This window comes from Harpia harpyja, chromosome 7 (genome assembly GCF_026419915.1).
Source record: "Harpia harpyja isolate bHarHar1 chromosome 7, bHarHar1 primary haplotype, whole genome shotgun sequence".
Classification (NCBI taxonomy): domain Eukaryota; kingdom Metazoa; phylum Chordata; class Aves; order Accipitriformes; family Accipitridae; genus Harpia; species Harpia harpyja.
This window is the reverse complement of record NC_068946.1, coordinates 14,895,608-14,917,276: the sequence shown is the minus strand read 5'-3', so window position 1 is coordinate 14,917,276 and position 21,669 is coordinate 14,895,608. Positions and strand designations below refer to the sequence as shown.

The window sequence follows — 21,669 nt, the reverse complement described above, 5'->3', positions numbered from 1 at the left end:
TGCTTCTGACTTCAGTGTTGAATATATAAATTGCAGTGGCAGAGCCATGCACCAGCAGCCAAGCATGGAGAAGCCTGGTCATGATGACTAGTTAATAAGTAATCTGCATTTAATTGTTATTTTTCGAATCTAGTGCTAGCAGTGGTGTGTGAAGGTAACTGGGGGAACGTTGCTCAGAAGTTAGTCATCACATCAGAAAGAGAAACCTACCTATCCCCTCCCTCCTCTCTGCCCATTGAAAGCACACAGATGCTCTTGCTAAAAAGCCCTGCGCACAGATGCAAGAAGACCTCATTGCAGCTGGGCCACCGGTACCTGGCCATGCAGTGACTGCACTACCTGGTCCTCGGGAGCTGGGGTTAGGCCTGTCATGAGACACAGCATTTCTCTCTTTCTCTGGATTTTCGATATAGTGTTTTTATAGAGCCTCACATTTATCATCCTTTCCAACAGATGCTGCTGTTGGGAAAAACATGGGTCTTCTGGGATTGCCATTGGGCACGTCAGCAGAGCGCTGTGGAAACAATGAGCTTTTTCTTCTCCAGGCTGCTTCTAAAGATCATATAGAAGATGATGTTGGGATTTTTTTTTTTCCCTTTGTTTCTTACCATTTGTTCTGACTGCAGGTATCTGCATGCTGCCTTTCTTCTACCAAAAGATACTGTTTGTCCCTGGTGTGTGCAGATCCCAAACTGCTGCTGGTAGGCTCAAGCAGTCCTTAATGTCATGCAGAGCAGGGTGTCCATCGCTTGGACCTTGCGCTGGCACGCCTGGAGCATGCCAGCCCCAGGTTGCTCATGTTGGGCCCCTCTTGCTCCTCCATCCCAAAGCAATCTGCTGGCTAATGGTAGTCCATGTGCTGAATTTGGGTTCAGAGGGGAAAGCCCAACTCCTGTGCTTCTGCTTTCATGGGAACAACTCCCCACCATACATATAGATCCTGGACATTGCTCCCCTGAGGAACCATGCTGCACCCTGCTGAAGTTGGTGGGGATGTTTTCTGTAGGGCATGGCTTGTCCTTGCATAGCCAAGTTGCTTCCAGCACAGAATGAGAAAGAGTTGCTTGCAGGCTTCCAGCAAGGTCTTTTCATGCATAACACCTGAAAGTCTTGCCCTGTGCTCCTGTCAATTAATAGAAAGCTGTAGAAATGCCACCCGACGCCTTTCAGCTGTCATGTTGTCAGGCTCCTTGCTCTGTGGACAGCATAAGCCAACCCACTTTTATTTTTTGGGTCTGGCAGGAAATCTTTACTGCTTTCCCATCCCCAGTGCAGCAGTTGCAGACCCTGTGTTCTTGCTCCCATGCAATTTTGCTCTTGCAAAAAACCAACCAACAAAAAAAACCCAAAACCCAAAAAGCTGCTTGCGGTTGCATTGATGGTACCTTCTCCAAGCCACCTGGGAGTGTGGCTGATGGCACTTGATGTCATTTCAGAAGTGATGCCTTAAGCACCCTGAGACTCAGCCAGGCACCGTGTTTGGGGAAATTGCCCCACAGAACCTGTGCCTGTGTTAGGTAAAAAAAAGAAACTAGTATTTAAGATCATGAGTGTGTACCACAGTATTTTAAGTGTGTGTGACTGGTGATTTTGGGGGTGCTGACAGCCAAAAGAAGCAAGTGGAAGACACGTTTAATGCCTAAAGCAAGTGTTGTTTTGGGGAGCGCTTGTACAGAGGCAACTCGTTTGGGCCAAAAACCTGACCTGTATCCCGGAGAGGACGGTGGAGACAGGAGCCTGTGCACGAGCATCCTCTCACCCTGTGGGTCTTGCTGGCTCCTTGGGAACCCAGAACCTTTCTCCCCACGTTTGAGGAGGTCCCAGGCGCAAGCTGTGGCACGGTGCCACCCCAGGCACATTGCCTGCCTGCCACGCTCGGGTCGCATCCCTGCCCTGGCACGCATCCCTGCAGCAGTTAATGGGACGCTAAATATTACTGCTTAGGGTAACCGCATCTCCGCTTCCCCCACTGATGTTTCGGGGGGGTGACTAATGCGTGATAACATTTGGACCCCCTGGGGTGCTTTCCAATTTAAATGCTATTTTTTAAAAAAAGTTATTAATTTAAAAAATCCATTTCCATAACAGCTTGCACCACGCTTGGTGGGCAGATGTGAACTCAGCGATGCTTTCCGCTCCGGAGCATGTGGGGGTCAGGGCTGGATGGACTGTGGGGAAGCTGCCTATTTGTGCATGGGGGAGCAAGCAGGGCTGGAGGCTCGCAGAGTCAGGAGTGAACTGTGAAGGTCGCAGTGATGGGCATGGGCAGGGGTTTGCCACACATCTGCAGGTGGTCTTTGGGGTTGCCTCTGTCTTCTGCCTTGGCTTGCTTTCTTCCAGATGCTGGTTTCTATCATTAGAGGATGGGAAATGGGATTCTGCATTTCAGAGCCGGGATGCAAATTCAGCCTCCCTTGGATGCCTTTTAAGTAGAGGCGCTTCTGTGCCTCTTTGAACTGGGATTTGAATATCAAACCATCTCCTTTGCTGTGTGCTAGTCTGGTGGAGCAGGCTTGGAGCTTGCTCTGCTCTGAGGTTAATAAATGCTTTGGAGGTCACCGGTGAGGCACAGCCCACGTCACATCTCAGCAGGGAGCATGGCTGGGTACCGAGGGACGGAGATACAGCAGGTGTACCCAGCTACCCAGGGAGGCTTGTCCAGGGTGGAGGAGGAGGATGGAAAGAAATTGTAGTGTAATCCCAAAAGCACCTACTGGAGGATTAAGTCTGTTGTGAGCCCTGCTAATCCCAGCCAGGCAGTCAGGGCTTCCAGGAGAGCCCTGTGTTTCATGTATTTCTGTGATAGAGGGAGCGAGTTGTGCCCAGGCCGAAAAAAGTGTGTTGCTCTTACCACTAATATTCCCCCTTTGGCTCTGACCTTAGTGGCCCTGTGTCCTCCTTGCACCCCATCCCCACCTGGATTTCGTGCTGTCCCTGTCTCCCATCACCTCTGCCCACCCTCCTGCATTTTCCCCAGCCCGTAATTTGTGTGCTGAGCCTCCCCAGCTCAAATCACTAGGGGAAAAGCACAGGAACTAGGTGGTTCTGTGGCCATCAGTAGGTTTCGGAGTTAACGTTCTGTGTGGCGGGGTGCTGGTGCTTTGACTGATTATACAGTTCTCAATTACATGGCCTCCAGCTGCTTTACCTGATGCTGTTTTCTTGTTTACTTCGAGCAGCAGAAGGAACAGGAGAATCTGTCTCCTGCAGCTCTATCCTTCTTAACCCCTGCGGCACATTTTGCTCCCGGTGGCCTCCTCCACTGCCTCAGACCTGCTCAGCCTCTGGCAAGAGATGAGAGTGACTCATCTAGCCTGCTTTGCTAAATACCAGGTTGTTTTGGGGTTTACATGCAGGTGATCCAAGCCGCCTGGAAAGGCAGGTTTGAGGATGCTAAATCTGCTCTTCCTTAGGACCATCCGAATCCCCGCCTGCAGAGGAGAGCGTGATTAATCTGGGGCCTGGGTGGTAAGGTAGCATTGCTGGAGGGGAGGTGGTTACAGCACAGGTGTGAGATCTAAATGCTTCTTAATGCCCTTTTTTAAAAAAAAAAAAAAAAATTAATGCTCTTTTGAATGTATTTTCCTTGCTTCCTTAAGAAGAGGGTTTATGACTTCTCTCCTAGTACAAGAAACCAGTGTAAGCACTTTGGAGGAGCAAACAAACATGGGTCTGCAGCTGTAATTAGATTGAGCCCAGCTTTAAGCTGGAAACAGATAAGGGAAAAATCAACATGCATTTGCTTTGCAAATTGCTGGAGTGGTTTCAGATGTTCCCATCTTCCCCCAGCTGTGCCTGTGAATCCGCCTATGCGAGATTTTAACCCTTCTTCTGCCCCAGAGCCAAACCAGCTGGGGTTTGCCTAGACCCTCCGTGCCAGGAGACGATGTCAAGACCCATGGTGGCAGAAAGCAGGAGGATTCTGGCTGCATGGGGACCACCACATCCATGGTTTCTGTAATAACCAGCCCTGTGCTGTCGTGAAAGTGCGGGTGATGTTTCCGATGGGGACACATGTGCCAGCGTGGTTCCTTGGGCACTTGCTGGTGTTCAGCATCCTTCGAGGGGGCTGTCCCTGCATCCCTGAGCTGTGGTTTGCCTCTACTGAAGTGAACACCACCCCTTGGTGTTCACCTATCCTGGAGCCACCATCCTGAGTCCGCTGGTGCCACGGCTCTGGATCTGGCCATAGGAAAAAAAGAGGGTACTTGACAAATTATTGCCCAAGGCAGGGTCTGGGGTCTGTTTGCTTGATTTCCATGTTTTAAAAAGGGGATGCCCATTTCGTAATGTAAAACACCTTTCTGTAACCACTTGAGGTTCAGGGTGGGATTTGCCCAGGGAGGGGGGTTGCTGCTGAGGTTGTTGCAGTCCATGGGCTCTGGCAGAGGATGGGGGAGCCCTGGTGAGTGGGATGTTGATTCTGTCTGTCAGATCCTGTCTTCTGATAGTTGCCACTTAAACCCTTCCTTTCATGGGCTGCACTGTGGGTTTTCCCCTTTTACAACTTGCTTTCCACTTTGAGCGGATGTTAATGTGATTTGGTACCTAAAGATAGGAGCTAACCCTGCTCTGTCATTTTTTTCCTGGCTAAGTTATTGCTAGCTAGAAAACTCTTGACTGCTGCAATTCCTCTTCCCCACTTCTTCAAAACCATTTGCAGAAAATCTCGGCTTTTAGGTCAATAAATGACACAGAAGGAGGAGGTTTCTGAACTGGCACGGGAAGGCAGAGGGGCAGCGAGAAGAGCAACAACATCCCAAGCCGAGCAATGGTCCTGTAGTGCTGTCAACTGGCCATTTGCCTGGGTCTCACCCCGGCCCATCTCCTCCCGAGGCTGATGTCCAAGTCCTATCCCAAAACGTACTGGCTGGCCCATGCCTGCCCACCCACCCATGCTGAAGGATGGTGCTCCTCCAGGCTCGGGGAGCCTCAGGCTCATGGACCATGCTGGATTAGTTACCTTGATTAAAGGCATCTGTTCTTCTCAGCCCCTGGGATGCTTTAAACTGCTTATGGTGGTGCCTGAACATCTTGAGGGGTTGCCTGAAAATAAGGTTGCGTTGGCCAGCCCAGGCTGCAAGCTTCATTGAACAGGGGTAGGGCGCTTGGTTCAATTAATGGGATTACTTGTCTGTTGAGCCTGGTGGCCTAATTTCACCAGCTGTTGCTAGAAAGGGGGTGGGAGGATTTTGGGGGTGGCTTCTCAATGGACTTCCCTGCATGGTCCCATGGGTCACCTGCCATCTACTGCCTGCCTTGACTTTCTTGTTTGGTTTTCACCACTGTCCTTCAGGCCCTGCTGAAAATGGACTGCCAGGGGCTGGTCGTCCGGCTCATCCAGGATTTTGTGCTGCTGACCACGGCCGTGGAGGTGGCCCAGCGCTGGAGGGAGCTCGCGGAGAAGCTCGCCAAAGTCTCCAAGCAGCAGATGGATGCCTATGAGGCCCCACACCGGGACAAGACGGGGACGGTGGACAGCGAGGTGAGAACGGATGGGTCTTGGTCTCCATGGGTCCCCTAGGGTTGCAGATACCTCCAGAGCATGGTCTTCTGGAGCACCTTGGAGGGGGATAAAAGGGATTTGGGTGTGCTGGGGTAACTTGAGGGTGTTTTTTTCTCAGGAGTATGCTTGTTCTGGGATGGGGGTGTGTTAGGGATGGCATCGCTTGCTCGCTGGCCACCCAGCCTGGCTCAGCTCCGATCTCCTCTCCCCTCTGCCCCATCACTGCAGGCCATGTGGAAGCCAGCATACGATTTCCTTCTCACCTGGAGCAGCCAGATGGGCGACAGCTACCGTGACGTGATCCAGGAGCTGCACACCGGGCTGGACAAGATGAAGAACCCCATCACCAAACGCTGGAAGCATCTCACCGGCACCCTCATCCTCGTCAACTCCTTGGACATGTTGCGGGCAGCTGCCTTCAGCCCACAAGACCATGAGGATTTTGCAATCTAGTTCCTGCAGTGACATTTTTGTCCACTTCTCATTTGCTGGGGTTTTTTTCTGTGCTTTTTTCCCCTTTTTTTTAAGCAGTTGACTTTAAAAAGAAGTGGAGGTTGCTCTCCCCAGGTTTTAAGAGGCCAAAGTTTGCAAGTTCTCCACTGGGACTAGAAATCAGCAGGAGACATCCCTCCTTGATGGGAAGGCATCCAGAGGGGAATGGCTTTTCCTACAGCATTGATACCGGTTAAACTATTTCTTACTAAAAAAACTTTAAAGGGGGCAAGGGAGTGGGGAGGGATCACAAAAGAGATCACATTTTTTAGGCATTTGCAAATAAAAGTCTAATTTTTGTAACAAGCAGTAAAGGTTGTAACCACTTTGGGGGGAAGCTGTGGTTGTTTTTTATGTTGTAGAAACTGCTTTTAAATTATCATTTTTGAGATGAACGTGAGTAATGTAAATATGTATTTTAAGAAGAAGCACAGTAAATGCCCTCCCCCGCTGTCAGGCTTTGGCAGACTCCCAGACATGACTGTAAAGCACCGTATGAACTCGGGATGTCCTCAGCCCAACAAGCATCTTACACCAAAAAGGAGCTTGCTTTTTTTTTTTTTTTTTTTTTAACAGGCCCTGTGACCCGTCTGGTTGTTTTTTGTTTTATTTTCATGTCTCTGCAAACATGCATTTTCTCATTTGTGGACAGGGAGATGCTCATTGCCTGTTTGCAGATGCATGGGTACTGTTTTTAACCAGGAGAAGCGGCTGCTGCCCCTTGCGCTTTATCCCACCCGGGTGCTGCAGGACATCTCTGGAAGAAACTGGAGGTTTGGGGTTCACCAGAGACCTTCTTAGGAGATAGACCAGGAGGATGGTGAGGGTGGCTTGCCCTGCCATGGCAGCAAACTCTTCAGATGCTCCTGCTTTGGAGAAGAGGCCAGAAAAGGGGATAGAATTGTTGCCATCCATATATCCCTTTACACACAGAAACAAAAAAAAAGAAGGAAGAGAGAAGATGTTTCTCCTAATTTGAAATCCGAGCTCACTGGAGATGTTCCAGATGTGCTTCGTGACTTAATGCTCATTGCCATTTACTTCAGAGGGCTTCAAGTGGGGCTTTTCAAGGCTCCTAAAGTCCAGTTTAACTTGTAAATAGTCTTTGCTATAAACCTGGTGCCAATGAGCTAAATATTTGTGGCACAGAGTGCCTGGATGTTTTCCCCCGTTCGTTTTATAGCCGAGGCTTTTGAATGACCTTCCTTCCTCTTCCCGCTCCCCAACTTTCAAATATTTTACGTGGGAGGGAAATATTTTTTATTTTTGCACAGAACAATTATTTTAAGTGCAAAGTCTCTTTATAGTGAAACGCTGCTACCACAGAAAGGTTAGTTTTTAAAGGATAATTTTCTTTCAGGTTAATGGAAAAAAAAAAAAAAAAAAGAGAGAAAGAATGTGAAAGGCATCCAGTGGATCATGCCAGTGCAGCGGCCTCAGGAGGGAATGGTCTCCTTTCTTCTTCCCAAAATCACGTCCCCAGAAATGATCACTCTCGATGGACCCCACAAGAAGTAAATAGCACCTTAAATTTCTCCTCAGGGGCTTTAAGGAGTTTCCTATGCAACTTAACATAGCACAGAGAGAGGGTCTGTCAGCAGTTGAGCCCACTACCTGTCCCCTTTCTCTTTCCCTAAGGCACCCTAAGAGCACATTTTTCCATGCACGAGCAAAAATCCCCATTGTGGTAAGGAATACCTCCTGCAGGAGCGTGCGTGCAGGCGGAGGGACAGCTTTCTCCTGAGGTTTTACCCAAATCTTGGCTTTCGCCGTTCTCCTGGCAAGGTCCGGAGCTCTGCAGAATTCCTGTGCTGGGGACCCCTGAGGGTGTCAGCAGCAGGCGAGGGCAGGAGTTGGAGCCTCCTGTGTTTCAGGGATGTCCCTGAATTATTTCAGTTTGTTTTGGTTTTTTTTTACCCCCCCCACCTTGGTTTTTCTAACTACCTCAGGTACTCCATATACCCAACTTAACATTTCAGCAGCAGCCTAAACCATGCTGTGCTCAGCTTGGATGGTGTGCACTCTGAGACCCGTGGGAGCACAGCCGGCGCATTTTGAGGCCTGTGGGGTGACCGCTGCATTAATTTGTCCCTGTCCTCGGTCTGAAACCTAGTCCCTCCTCACGTGCTGGGACTGGGCATATGTCCCTTGGATGCCTTCTGCCTGCTAAACATCAAGGCCTTCTCCAAAACTTCTGTCTGGGCTCTGCATTACCACCCTTTGTGCAGTAACTGGTTATTGTACTTACCTTTTAATGTTCTTTTTTTTTTTTTCCTTTTTTAAAGAAAAAATTTTTGGAAAAAAAAAATACTCCAATTAAAGCTGTTACTATTCCAGTACTCCTGAGCAGACATCTACTGTTGTCTCTTCATCTCAAAGCAGCTTTGATGCGTGGGATTAATTTAGTAGGTTTTCCACCATGCCAACAGCATGTTCTTCACAGCACGTTTCCACACCCAGAGCCAGCAGTCCCCTGGGGCCGATCTGAATCCGATTCTCCTTCCCTGTGCCTTTCCATCCTGCCCTCTCTGGGGTAAGGTTGCTGGAAACCATCTGGCCTCCCAGGCTGCTGCTTATGTTCAAGTACTAGGTAAGAAACTTTCTGAAGCGGGGAAAGCTTTGGTTGCAGGATTTGTTCTGGCATGGAGATGTTTTTCTGGTTGTTTTCTGAATGGAGAAAACATCCTTGTATTTAGCCAAGGCAGTTGCGGTGTTCCTGATATGGAGTTCAGATTTCAAGCCACGAAAGTGAAATATTCAGCTATCTGGCTGTGGCTTCAGTTTGCCAAAGGCGGAGAGGAGACACGACGGTTTGATTTCATCCTTAGCAAAAGCGTCTTGTGGTCCAGCATAATAAGGCGCATCTGAGCTGCTGAGCCAGGACCACCGTGTCTCATGGGTCGTGAGGAGGACGTGTCGCACACAAGGATGTGCTTGGACCTTGCTTGGCACCCGTTGCTCCATCCATGCCTGGATGGGTGTGACTGTGTCCTCTCCTGAAAGCCTCGGTCCCTCCTTGCAAGGAGGGTGAGCTTGCAGGGGGATGCATGCTGGCGGCTAATGAGCTCATGAAGCCAGGTACCAGTGCCTGCTGATACCAGGCCAGCTGGCTCATGGAAGGAGACTGGAAATTTCCTTCTCGGCATAATGCGGCTTGATTTCCAAAGCAAAACTAAGGTCTAGCCTAGGAGAAGATGAAGAGAACAGGGAAAAAAAATGAGAAAGTAAGCTTTTTGTGGAACTCATGAGCTAAGGAAGGTACTGAACACCCCTTTGCACTGTCAAAGGGAACACACAAGCAAGTTCCTCCCAGACTCTTGCAGGGATGATGCACCAGGAGCCAGCTGTTGGCTCTCCTCCTTTTGTCTCCTGATCTCAGCTCTCCCTTGTTTCCCAAGCAGATACTTTCCCATCTGTCTAACCCATTTAATTTTTCAGCCCTACCTTCAGGAGGGTGTTGGCCTCCAAAGCAGGGTGATGGACATACTGCCAGCATGCTTCTCCCTCCCAGGCTCGCTCAGCCCTTGCTGCATCGTTCCCCCCCTTGCTTCAGTACCCAGAGCTGTGGCCGTCACGGGATTTGGGCTGTGGTTCAGACACTGTCCAGGCTCTTGGGGCTTCAGTCAATTCATGACCCCAGTTGAGGGTCCCTGGAGAGAGCAGGGTGGCAGGGTGAGCACTGCTGCAGCCCAAAGGCTCGGCTGCGGCTGTTGGAGAGTGGCTGTGTCGTGGACAGCATTTGGGCTTTAAAATTGTGCCTTTGGGGCAAAGTTTTAATTGGGAGGATGATGCAGTTGAGCCACTATTTTACTTGCTGCTGCTGCTTCTCAGCCCTCTGTTTCCTACAGATGCTTTCCTAGAACAGCTCGTTGCTCATTTTGTCCAGATACACATGCTTTGAGATGTGCGTGAACTGAGAACAAAACCAGGGGAATAACAGTCCCAGATTCAATTACACGTGTGGATCTGCTGGTCCAGTAACAATGCCTTGGCTTGCTTCCTTAAAACCCACGGATGACTGTGTATCCTACTGCCTGCCTTTCTTTTCCCTCATTTCCAATTGCTAGCAAGTTTCCACTGGTAAGAAGCTCTCTTACCTCAGCTGCCCATCCTTCCTTGTTTCCTTTCCTCTGTGAAGCTGGTCAGTGCCAGCAACCCATGGCTGGGGCGGTGGTTGATGTTGGGAGCCTCACAACGTAACGTGGTGTGAAAATCCATCCTCCAGCACTGGTACACCCGGTAAGAATGCAAAAATTGTGAGATGATGTCCCAGTGATGGTCTGCTGTGGCATATTCTGAATTATTTCTGAATTATGTGCATAAAGGGTTGGTTTCTGCTGGGGTTATCAGTCCCTTCCTGATGGCCCTGGTACTGCAGGTTCACCCCTGGGATGGGTGGGAATGATGCCCCACCATGGGTGCCTCGCCGTGTGGGCACCTCACTCCTACATGGTCTGGGTAGGAAGGGCACCAGTCATCTGATTTGAGCAGTTCCCCATTAGCTGCTTCACTGCTGACTGACTCCCTCTAATATTTCAACTTCAAGAAAAAGATGTTGGCTTTTCTTCCTTGGGCCAATCAGGGCAATGAGCTGCTTCAGTGCAGGTCACCTTGGAAATGCATTTGCAGCATTTTCTCCACTACTTCAGCCATCAAAATTGAATGATCAGCTTGCATCAGCTCAGCTTGGCACTAAATGACTGAAGAAGATATGTCAGAAGGGGAGGGGAAAGAAAAGTCACCTCTGGGTTATCGGTATCTGTACAGAAGAGCTGCTGTATCTGTGATTCTTGCTTTGTCCTCACCAGCTCTTGGTGTCCGGATGCCCAGTGCAGTTTGCAATGAAAACTAGAGTCTATGATTAACGACCCTGGAGGTCTCTGGGCATCTGTTTTCATCCCTAGAAATCCCTGCTGAAAATCAATTCCTTTGCTTCCTTCCCAGCTCTCAATTAAATGCTTGTTGTGGATTATCTGCTGTCAGGACACCTTTATCTTGCAATAGGAGGAGCGGGTCATGAGTGCTTAGAGGAGAGGAGCTGGTTAAAAGGCTGCTCCTAGGTCTTCCTCTTGTTGGCAGGTGTCTTTTGCCACCAAAACCCCATCCTTCCCAGGGCTATCCCCTGCGTCCGCCCTCCTCTGATGGCCATATCCCCCATGCCAGGTGCAGGCACGATGGTTTGCTTTGTGGAAAACCCTTGTAGAAGACATCCTTAGCGAGGATCGCATTGCATTGCTTAGACTTCTGCCCTGGGTGCTGGGCTCTGCCGGCATCCCAGGCACATCTGGCTCAGCAGTCCTGTTCCAGATTGGGGTTTTCTTGTCTGCTGGACCCTTGTGACCTTTTCACCTTAATAACCCAAGCTAATTTAATCAGGCCTGATCCCTCATGAAACATGGGCTTGAATGACTGTAAATTAACGGAGACGGTTATTGTCCCTGGAAGTGCAACTCCCATTGCGCGTTTGCAGCATGACCTGCTCAAGTCTCCTGTCAAAAGCCCTTTTTTTTGATAACAGGCTTTACCCAAAGCATGCCCTGGGGCTCGCCTCTTCACAGCTCAGCAGGCTTAATCCATTGGTGAAATTCAGGGACTTCCAAGCAACCAATGACACGTTTGGGTTTTTTTATTATAATGGGGGGGGAAAGCAGAATATAAAGGCATGTTTTTCCCAAAGGCTGTGTGCAGAGGAGCCTGGCCAAAAGAGAGGCAAGCTTCACTTGTTGAACGGTCAGTTCTGCAAGGGGCGATTAATTGCTTGATTGGGGGTGGAAGGACCCTGATGTCCTACATGAAAAGGAATGAGCTTCTGACTGGAGAGATGACCGTATTATTTTTATTGCTGTTTAACAGACTCGCTTGACATCAGGAGTGCCGCTGGTTGTGGTTTCCCCTTCCTTCCCCTGTCCATCACTGAATCCATCCTGCAGCCTCCCTTGTGGTATGCTGAAATCATCTCGGACCCACCCCTCCAAGGAGTTCAGACCAACCGTTTGTGGCCAAAACTTAAAGGACAGCCCCGCCGTCGCTTCAGCAGCCTCCGGAAGATAATGAACCTTGGGTTTCTGCCCTGCTTTGATTACCCCCCACTGAACGTTAATTAAACTTTCCAGCAGATGCTTTGTGAAGTCTCGTCTGGCACAAAGCGAGTCACTGGGATGCAGTCCGGTCCCTTGCTGGGAGAGAGCGATGAGCCAGAGAGGGATGCTTGGTAACAGATGCAGCTTGCTTGGATCTGCCCCAGTGAAGGGGGGGACCGTGTTCCACACCCCCCCCCACGCCCCCAAGATAATCTAGGCTGGTAGCATTTCAGGGAAGAAAACTGCTCCATTTGTCCAGGCTGGCTTTTGAAGACAGGTCACGCGGTTACATAAGCCAGCCAATATCTGGCCGGGGGATTTAGGATTTGCCAACGCCTGAGCAGCCCATGCTGACGACTTGCTTTTGTCATCCTAAGCAATCAGATCTGGCATATGAAACCTTTCACCCATTCTTAGTAGAAAGGGAATTGATGCTGGGAGCAGTTGCTAGTACCTGTCAAAGCAGAGTCGTGTGACAGCAGCTTTTAGCATGAGCTGTGACACCTGCCATAGGCAGGGCAGGAGTTCGCTCTGGGAAAGATGACCTCGGAGACAGCATTGCCTCTCCTAGAAATACCAGCACCCTCAGCCAGTGAGGAAACATTTGTGGATGGAGATTTCATCTTCTCTTTCCTTTGTAAGCCTGGTTCAGTCCCAGCAGCCCATGGCATCAGCAGCAGCGGGGTTATGCACCAAGCTATGGACCGAGTCCAGCTGCCACATGGGCTTAACCTGGCTCACTGAGCTTAAATGCTAAAGCCAGAGCAGTTTGCTCCCTCTCTGGGTTCAGTAGGGTACATTCTTCCCCAGGGAGGGAGAGGCTGTCCTGCATTTTGCGCCTGGTTCACTGTGGCAATTGCTTTTCCCCAGGTTTCATCATGCTTACCTATAAATAACTCCTAAAACCACCTCTGCAGGTGATAATTAATTGGAGAGCTGCGTGGCCTCTCCAGCTAAAAGTACCTGGCTTGCTAGTGTCGGCTCCCTGCCATCCTCCAGGCAGCACTGGGGACTGGCACTGGCCAACACGCAGCGTGTCACAGGATGGGATGTCTCCAGTGCCAAACTCCAGGCTCACCCACCGGGATGCTGTATGGGGGTCTGCAGGGATGCTGCAGGGATAGCTCCAGAGAATGATGCAGGGGCCAAGCCATGTTGTGGGGCAGCCTCAACCGTTTCCCGTGGGTTCTGTGGGGGGCTGTGTGGTGCTGCACTGCTCCCCAGGCTTTCAGGGAGGAGGGCAGGGCTCTGGACCATCATAGTCATTACGCCTGCAACCCCAAAGCAGCCTTGTTTGTGGATGCACGTGGTTTGAGTTGTTTTGGTTTTTTTTTTTTTAAATGAGGCTGGTGCTGCTCCTGGCAGGTCGGCATCCCTTGTCCACACTCCTAAGGGAAGTGGGCACACACACCTCGCTCGAGTCTCAAGCTTTCAGTGCTTTCCCATGGTGGGAAACAAGGCTGAAAGGGGATTTGGGAGCTCCTGTGAAACCTCCCAAACTGGAGTCATGGCTGGCTGCCGGCAGCAGCAAGTATTTACTTTTTACAAAGCCACCCAGAAGATAGATCTTTAAAAAAAATCAAGTTAAGTAATTGTAGGTCTGAGCGTGAGCATCCAAGTGTGAGCGCGCAGGGCGAGGCAGCACCGGGATGTGGTATCTGGACACATCTGTGGGTGTCTGGCCCTGGGAGCCCTGCGCAGGGGAGGAGGAGGGAGTGCTGAGTTGCAGGTCACTGCTCTTTTTTGCTCTGCCCTTGAATAACAAGCGTATTTAACTTCTCAGTGTGTCTTGCAAGGGGGTGAGTCCCCCCTTCAAGTGCTGTGTCCCTATGGGACAGGGTTCTTCCTGGGCCCATGCACCGGGGAGGTAGAGGAGCCCGAGAGCTGCCCAGAGCTCCTGTGGCAGTGGAAAAACCTCACCACTGCTCTTGGGGACTGGAGGGCTGGGGTGAGGCTGCAGAAATCCTGTGGCTGCAGAAAAATGTCAGCAATTCCTGTCATTTCCCGTGGTCCAGCTGGTGGGAAGCAGCAAGAGATGCCAGCTGCATCTTCCTACCAGAGCCAGGGCTGCTCTGTCCCTGAGGACACCCCCCATCCCAAAACCAAAGAGGCTCTCGCCCGTGTTTTGCAGCCAGGGGGGTCCGAGGGTCACCAGAAGAGCCAGGAGCAGTGCTGTCTCACGCTGCTTTTTTTCCCAGCCTTACTGTTGCAAGCTTGGATGTTAAAATCCAGGCAAAAATAAAATAAACACTAAAAAAGTCCTTGGATGGGAGTGGAAAGCAACAGCTCTCCTCTCCTTTCACAGCTCTGCAGGGGTGCTACGTGAGCGTTAGGCGATGCCGAGAGGCTGCTGGAGGTGGGAGGTGTTTGTGCCTGTCATTTCTCCAAGGGCAGTGAAGGGATTTTGGCTGCTGTTTCGCAGAGATTTGGAGGGTTTGCTGGAAAAGCTCAGGCTGCAGTTCCTGGAGCCCTGGGGCAATGTGGAGCCTGCGCAGCTCAGGGAGAGGAGCAATGGCTGGCCCTGCCTCGGTTTCCCCTTTGGAGAAGTGACCCCCATCTCAGCCCTGTTGCTTAGAAATACATCGTGGCCAATGGTTTCTCCTTCTCCCAGTAAAGGAAGCAGGGGCTTGGGGGGTCTCTGCCCTGCTTAAGGGGCAGCACAGCTCTATATGGCACCCAGTTAAGGGGCAGTAAGAGGGGACGGCATCCCCAGCATAACTCTTCCCTTGAGAAGGGCTGGGAAGGCTGTGTTGCAGTAATGCTGCAGCCCTCCTCTGCACTGAAGCTGCTTGTCCCATGCACTTTGGCTCCTAATTCACCCTGAAAATCATCTCCGTGCAGCAGGGTACATATTCCTGGAGCACAGGCGGATAAACAAGTCTCTATTGACTTCTACTGATCCACCTGGCCTGGCTTGGGGGAAGGATGGCCTTTTCCTTGCTCCCTCCTGTTAGCGATATTGTAGTGTCCTCTGCTGGGCACAATGTGACAGTTGTCCAGGCCTGGGCTCCCACGTCCCTTAAGTGTGCCAAGGGAAAATAAAAAGCAGGACAAACTAGGCTAAGGAGAGGGAAGGGAAAAGGAGAGGAGGAGGATACCTGGTTTCTGCTGTTGTTTTGCCTTGGTTGTGTTTAAGATATTTCCAAAATGAAATGAAAGCCATGGGATGGGGTTTTTGATTCTTCCTCCCTTTCTTGTAGCTCCTTTTCTTCACCTACGCAAGAAGGTTTGAGTTGTTAAAAAAGAAAAAACCCAAACAGCTGCAATTGGGAAATTTTTTTAAATTCTGTTCATCTGATCTGAAATCAAGGGGTTTTTCTTTTGTCCATGCAGAGAAAGTCACTGGATCAATCCAGAGCCTGTTTGCAGCAGGGTACTTGGAGAACTTCTCCATAAGGACATTTTAAAGTGCTTTTTGCATCAGACAGCTGCTGGCAGCCAGCCCCATGCTCAGAGATGACTGAAACCACCACGGCTGGTGGTGTGATGGGCATTGCAAGTTCCCACTGGGTCTCATTTCCAGAGGCACAGATGCGCTGCTGTCACCTGACTCCAGCTGGGACCATGGGGACAGCCAGAGCTGTCACTTCAGGAACATGAGGAGCCATGAAAGCTGCATTTTAAAAGGAGGTCAGCTCTCATGCACCGTGGGGACTCTCCACATGTCCCAAAGAAGGGTTTCCTTCTGTTTACTGGGGGTAAGAGGAGGGGAGGGAAAGGCAGAGAATGAAAAGCAACAGTTGGCATCGATCCTGGACAGGTTGCCGGTGGTGTGGATGCCCACGGGAATCAGGCACTGCAATGGGGACAGGCTGAGGAGGAAAGGGACTGTCTTCTTGAACTTAACAGCTTTCGCTGAAGTACCTGCTTTTTCAAACAGCAATAGAAAATAACAGCACCAGGTACTTAGCAGGACGCCTGTGCTGCCATGAGGTACAGGGATGCCCCAGCCTGTTTTGAGCCCTGAATATTAATTTAGGTTTAAGTATTTTTCTGACTTTTTCTACATATAGTAGTGGGGACTGTGGCAGCCTCAGGATGTAAGCTCTCAGCAAGGACCAAGTCACCAAGCAGTGAGACAGTAATGCTGAGAAATGGCTTTTGTGCATTGAGGTGGCTTTCACACTGTGAGGTATTGAATCTTCCCCTTCTCCAGCTCTCTCCCCATGATTGAACAAGCATCCAGCCCCATATCTCTCAAGTCAGAAAACACAAGAGCCGTTATTGTTAGTATTGGGGATTTATTTATAGGGATGGGGTTTGGGTCTTTACCTGAACATCGCTTAAAAAGAGTAAATCAGTTGGGTTTTATAAACATTGCTTACAAAGCTCTCATCACCTAACAGGTAAGCTCCAGATACAGCACTCTGCCTGATGGGGAACGTGGGTGAAACATCAGTGGCTTTACAACCACTTCCCTGCTGAAACCTTAATTTTGTTCGGGGTATTGTAAACACACACAAAACCCATTTAAGATGTGTGTCTAGCTTGGCTTATGTGACATGTATTGTCAGTGTATAACATTTGCCTCTTCTATAACAACAGCTATACGAAGATTTCAAAGTGCCTGATAAACCTCAGTCTTACACTAGAGCAAACGGTTCTGCTAAAGCCCCCGAAGCAAAGTCTTATGAAATCCCTATATATCTCCACTGCATATAGAGGTAAAAAAAAAAGGTCAGTGTGAGTCCTCTGTACACCAAGATGTGGAAGCCAGAAGCTTTGGACTTCACACTAATATCTTCCCAAGTGACTGACACAATCCTATACAAATTATTTTCAACAACCGATTCTTAGTTAAAGGCAAAAATTACATCAGTGAAACAATCCCACCCATGGTGCTAGTTTAAAGGAAGACTATTATTTCTTGACTGAAAGTCAGCAATTATTTTAGTGAAATTTGAGATGTCCTCTAATCCTTCCGGTCTGGAGCAGAGGCCTTATCTCCTACCATTGGTTTCATCTGCTAGTGGGACTTTGATTTGGTTGGCTTTCTTGTTCTTCCCTTCTTACAGCAGCACCTGCGGCAGCAGAACAGACAGCACTTAAAAGAAATGAAGAGGGAGAGGAGCACCACGGCGAGAAGGAAGGTGATGACATCTAGGGAGTGGTACTGGATCCAGTTCAGGTCGTGAGCAGCAGGTCGCAGGTGTGGGGCCCCTTTGTGTCTCATTACAAACTCCACCCAGTGCACAGCCAGGTCCAGGGGATGGATGGGTCTGTCGAGGTGAAGGTCTGAGAGACGCTTGATGTTCTCTTTGTACCTGTCAAGAAAAGAAGTTGGGTGTTTTCAGTGACTTGTGCTTCTGAGACTGAGTCCCCAGAAAAAAGGCATGCAGTGTCCATTGTCTGACGGCCCACTGGGGGCTTCTCTGGTGTGTTTCCCCACCACCACTACCCCATGAGAAGGATAATGGCAGAGTTATAGGACCAGAAAAGTGCTGTTTTCAATGACCAAAAAAAAGAGGGAAAGGTATTAGAAAAGAAGAAAAAGAAAAAGCTTAGTTTGAGCTGTCAGCAAAATCTCTGGGGTGAAAGTATCTGGCTGAAAGTGAGACTGGGTGTAGAAAAGTCATCCAGCTGTTCAAGATCAAGATGCATTATTATTATTATTATTATTATTATCATTATCATTATTATTACTGTTGTTATTATTATTGCTATAAGAACAGTGGTTAGGAAACAATGGCAATAAGATGTAATTTCTCAGAAACACGATGGGGAAGAGGATGCCAAGGACTAAGAAGCCCTAATGACAACAGAGAATGAGAGCGAGAAAGAGGAGGGTATGTCTTAAAGCTCCCCTTTGCTGTGATGCCTTAAAACACCTTAGGCATGCTGACTGCAATACTGTGATGTCTAGTGTGGTTCCCTGTACTGCCTCAGCGTACCCTTGCATTTTCCTCCTGCTCTGTGCTGGAATTGTCCAGCCTTGCTGAGCCAGGCAGCAGCTGACTGTGCTCATACAGCTCCCTAGGAGCACTAGGCAGGGGGGAAATGACTGACAGAACTAGTCTGTAAAATAAATGAGTGATAATAGCTATGTTTAGATGTTTAGTAAACCCTGCCAGCCAGAAGGCAATGCTTCCTGACACAGTACAGCCTCTGGACTATATCAAGGCGCTGCCACTTGCCTCCTTCCTCCTGCTGCTGTGCAGACAGCATCTCTGGGCAAGCCTCGTGCAAAGAAAATCCACCAGGCAGCTGAGCCTTTCAACCTTTTCAGGCTCTCCACTGACTCATGTCGCCACTGATTTGGGGAAAAAAAGCAGTTTGCCACATCTCCCTTCACTGATCGCCTTTTCTGCCACATTGTGTCAAAGCCCTCTACATCACTGCCTGGTAAATTTGGCTTTAAGCGGGTGACACATCTTTTGTCAATTTGATTTATTCCATTGCATCTATACCCCATCTTCTCTGATACCTGCATCCTCTCATATCAACCAGTTCTTGTCACCTAATGATTATACTCCCAGGCAGTGAGAAGGATGGTGCTGTTACAGGGACAGGATGAGGTTATCCCAGGGCAAACATCAGTTCTCAATGATGTAACTTTGATATAAGAAGGCATATAAGAACAGATTAACATTCTGTTAAGCTGGAAGCTAGTGTGCTGGTGTTACACAACAGTAGAAGAAGAAAGGCTGTATTTCTATTACTGACTTTTTATCATTAATAACTGCTTTCAGGGCAGTGGATATGTCCTTTGAAGTCATTTCAAGTATATTCAGTGTCAGTCCTGCTCCTCGTGACTCTACTCGCTTGGCATTGTCCATCTGGTCTCCAAATAAAGGCATCAGTACCATCGGCACCGCATTGCATATGCCCTCGTAAACACCGTGTGAGCCTCCATGGGTAATAAAGGCACGAGTCTTAGGGTGAGCTGTGGAGGAAAGAAACACTTGCTTAGCTATTTGATTTGTTAAGTCATAGTAACACATCCCTGGGGAAAAACTTGCACAAAAATGGCACTGGTAGCTATAAACCAAGAACTTCGGGCTTTCATACACATCACTACTTTTGGACAGACTTAGGGCTGCAGAGAACATGACATTACAAGGGACTGAATGAACCTTGGGTTGTAGAGTTCTGTCTTGGTTTGAGTAATCTCTGGAAAGTCTTGGATAATCCTTCAAAGCTTCTCAGATTTTAGGATTAAATCAGAGCCAAGTGAGGTTAAAAATGATGTTACCATTGCTTGCTTTTTTACCATGTCTTCCATTTGCTGGTTTTGCAGATCTCCCACAGCCGAGGCCTGTTGTCTAACCAACAAATGCACTCCCAGCAATAGCATGTACAATTTTACCACTTGAAAAGCCCGACGACCTGTCTGGAAATGCTCACTCAGGCACCTTAAATTTTCTTTTCAGTCAAGTAGACAAAAACATGACAAAAAAACATGGCTGGGTGTTGAGACTGGCTAGTTAGAGATACAGGCCCCCCATTTTTGACAGTAAGGGTAGTCCAGTGTTGGAACACCTTTCCAAACAGTGTTGTTTCATAATTTGGCAATTTTGAAGTTGCAATCAGATAAGTTTCTAAAAGACAAGCTCTGGTTCAAACAGCAAAGGCTGTAAGGAAGTCCTGTGACCCACAGTGATACCAGGAGTCAGCACAGATGATGCTACTGGGGCCTTACAACAGCATTATCAGATTAAAAGAAACACCGGTATCACTCAAGGTATCTCAGACCTACCTAGAAGATCATTCTGTGGCAGCCATTTGACAAGCTTTACGTTCTTCGGCAGATTGGGAGGCACCTCTCCCGTGTATCGCCACAAAACCTTTCAAGAGAAGTAAACACAATGTCAGTTCTCAGCAACTGGCCTCTTGCTGCTCCTCAGTGGGTTTGAAGAGCACAGCTAAAAACATCTGTGGTGCACACAACCTGTTCCATCATGCAGAGCAGCTGGGGTGATAGTTTCTTCTGGCATCAGGGAGCAGGAGAAAGAAGGGAGGACCAAGCATACTGAAAGCTGAAGGTAATCATGTACTGTATTTGAAAACAGTGTTGAATTGCTGTGCTGGAAGGGGAAGAGGGAAACCATACCGTTTGAGGGACTGATGCCAAGGCATCTGCAATTTCTGTGGCTTTCTTCATAGGAATCTCGGAGACCATGGAGCCCAGCGAGAAAACAACAATGCCATGTTCTCCAGAGGCATTCACAATAGCTTCAAATTCCTGCCAACACAAAGCACATCCTTAGTCAAATTCCCTTCCACGTCATACACTGTAATTTTGTCACATTCCCACAAAACTATTTGTAAAGGCAATAAAATGAACAGTCAACACAACAAAATTATAATCAGGAAAATTAGTTATCTGTATGAAAATGAGTCCCAGGGGAAAAAAATGGGCACAGGTGGATGAACAAAGTTATGGAGGTGCATGAGTGTTTGCAGGATTGAAGCCCAAACTGAGATTCAGTATGAACATGAGAAAAAATTTACTTTAAAACAGCCACATAGCAAAGCCTGCTTGCTCAAAGACATTGGTTTCTGTGCAGTAAAAAGATGCTGTACCAATTAAGGAGATCAATTCATCATCATACTTTTCCTGGCAACCACGCCCCGGGTGAATACATTGTGGTTTATTTTCACATTTATTGCAAGTCAGATGCTCTGGCTTTAGAGTTGATGCTGCTCTTTCCAAACCATGCAGGTGCAAGAGAGAATTAAGATTTTGAAAAGTGTTCTGACAGCAGATAGCTCTAATTTCTAATATTTGGATTTATTGGATCTGCTTTGAGTATGATAATATTGAACCACTGCCAATTTTTTTTTACCTGTTCCATTTGTTTAATTTAAGTAAAAGAAGGACTAGGAGATCTGTCACTGGAATCCAAGAACAAAAGGATTCCAATGAAGCATAAAAACAGCTGAAGGCTAGAGCAAAAATCCTGTGCCACAGAAAAATATTTGGTAAAGCCAGGGAAGGAAAGACAAAACTGGAGGGAATTGCTGTGGGCATCAGAGTTAAATGAGTGGAGTAAAATAATTTTCCCATAAGTCTGGCAATTGAAATATCTCTAGATTCTGAGGGGGTAACCGAGATTGACCCTCTTAGTTTACGCTCTATTATGTATTTTTGTGGCTGACCAGAGTGCCGTGGCCCTTCGCTTGGACTGGATCCCAAACAGAAGGAGCCATCGAAGGTTTGCTGATAGCTGCACCCTGGACAGCAGACCTGGCACTCTCCTGGGGGCAAACAAGGTGAAGTGTAACTCTCATTTTGGGGCTTGGTTCTGTCTTACCAGATTTCTCTGAAGACATGCTCTCCATTAAGGTGTCATAGATGTCTAGATGGGAACTCAGAGCTCAGTTCTGTATAAACTCACAGACATCTGGGAACTGCAAAATCCTCCCCAAACTGCAAATGTGCTTTTGGTACAAAATTCTTTGGCAGTTGCTGATGCAGTGGAACAGATACAGCTATTTCAGGGTGTATTTAGCCCTATTAATTTTCTGTGGGACTAGTCACATCAGTTTTAATCTGTTCTTTAAATGTTTTTGTGTGCCAAGGTCTGACTTTCTGCTCAGAAATGCCACTACCGTTATGAAACTTTTTGCAGCCCTGCTTTGGGAATAGGT

General features: G+C 48.5%; 2 protein-coding genes across 9 annotated transcripts in view; one reads left to right on the top strand and one right to left on the bottom strand.

Moving 5' to 3' along the window:
* SH3BP4 (SH3 domain binding protein 4) overlaps positions 1-8,337 on the top strand; it is a 39,356-nt gene extending 31,019 nt beyond the window's left edge. For all 3 annotated transcript variants that reach the window (XM_052793533.1, XM_052793534.1, XM_052793532.1), the window contains exons 4-5: positions 5,297-5,485; positions 5,735-8,337. In XM_052793533.1, the coding sequence (XP_052649493.1) occupies positions 5,297-5,485; positions 5,735-5,959 (414 nt within the window). In that variant the 3' untranslated portion in view covers positions 5,960-8,337. The remainder of the gene's footprint in view (positions 1-5,296; positions 5,486-5,734) is intronic.
* The window catches only part of LOC128144560 (UDP-glucuronosyltransferase 1A1-like), a 169,520-nt gene that overhangs the window by 116,739 nt on the left and 31,112 nt on the right, over positions 1-21,669 (bottom strand). For 5 of the 6 annotated variants that reach the window (XM_052793538.1, XM_052793539.1, XM_052793535.1 and 2 more), the window contains exons 2-5: positions 20,129-20,260; positions 19,775-19,862; positions 18,742-18,961; positions 16,300-17,342 (exon numbers count right to left, since the gene is read on the bottom strand). In XM_052793538.1, coding sequence (XP_052649498.1) covers positions 17,045-17,342; positions 18,742-18,961; positions 19,775-19,862; positions 20,129-20,260 — 738 coding nt within the window. In that variant the 3' untranslated portion in view covers positions 16,300-17,044. Of the gene's footprint in view, positions 1-16,299; positions 17,343-18,741; positions 18,962-19,774; positions 19,863-20,128; positions 20,261-21,669 lie in introns of those variants that run through there. The other variant, XR_008236115.1, reaches the window with a different exon arrangement.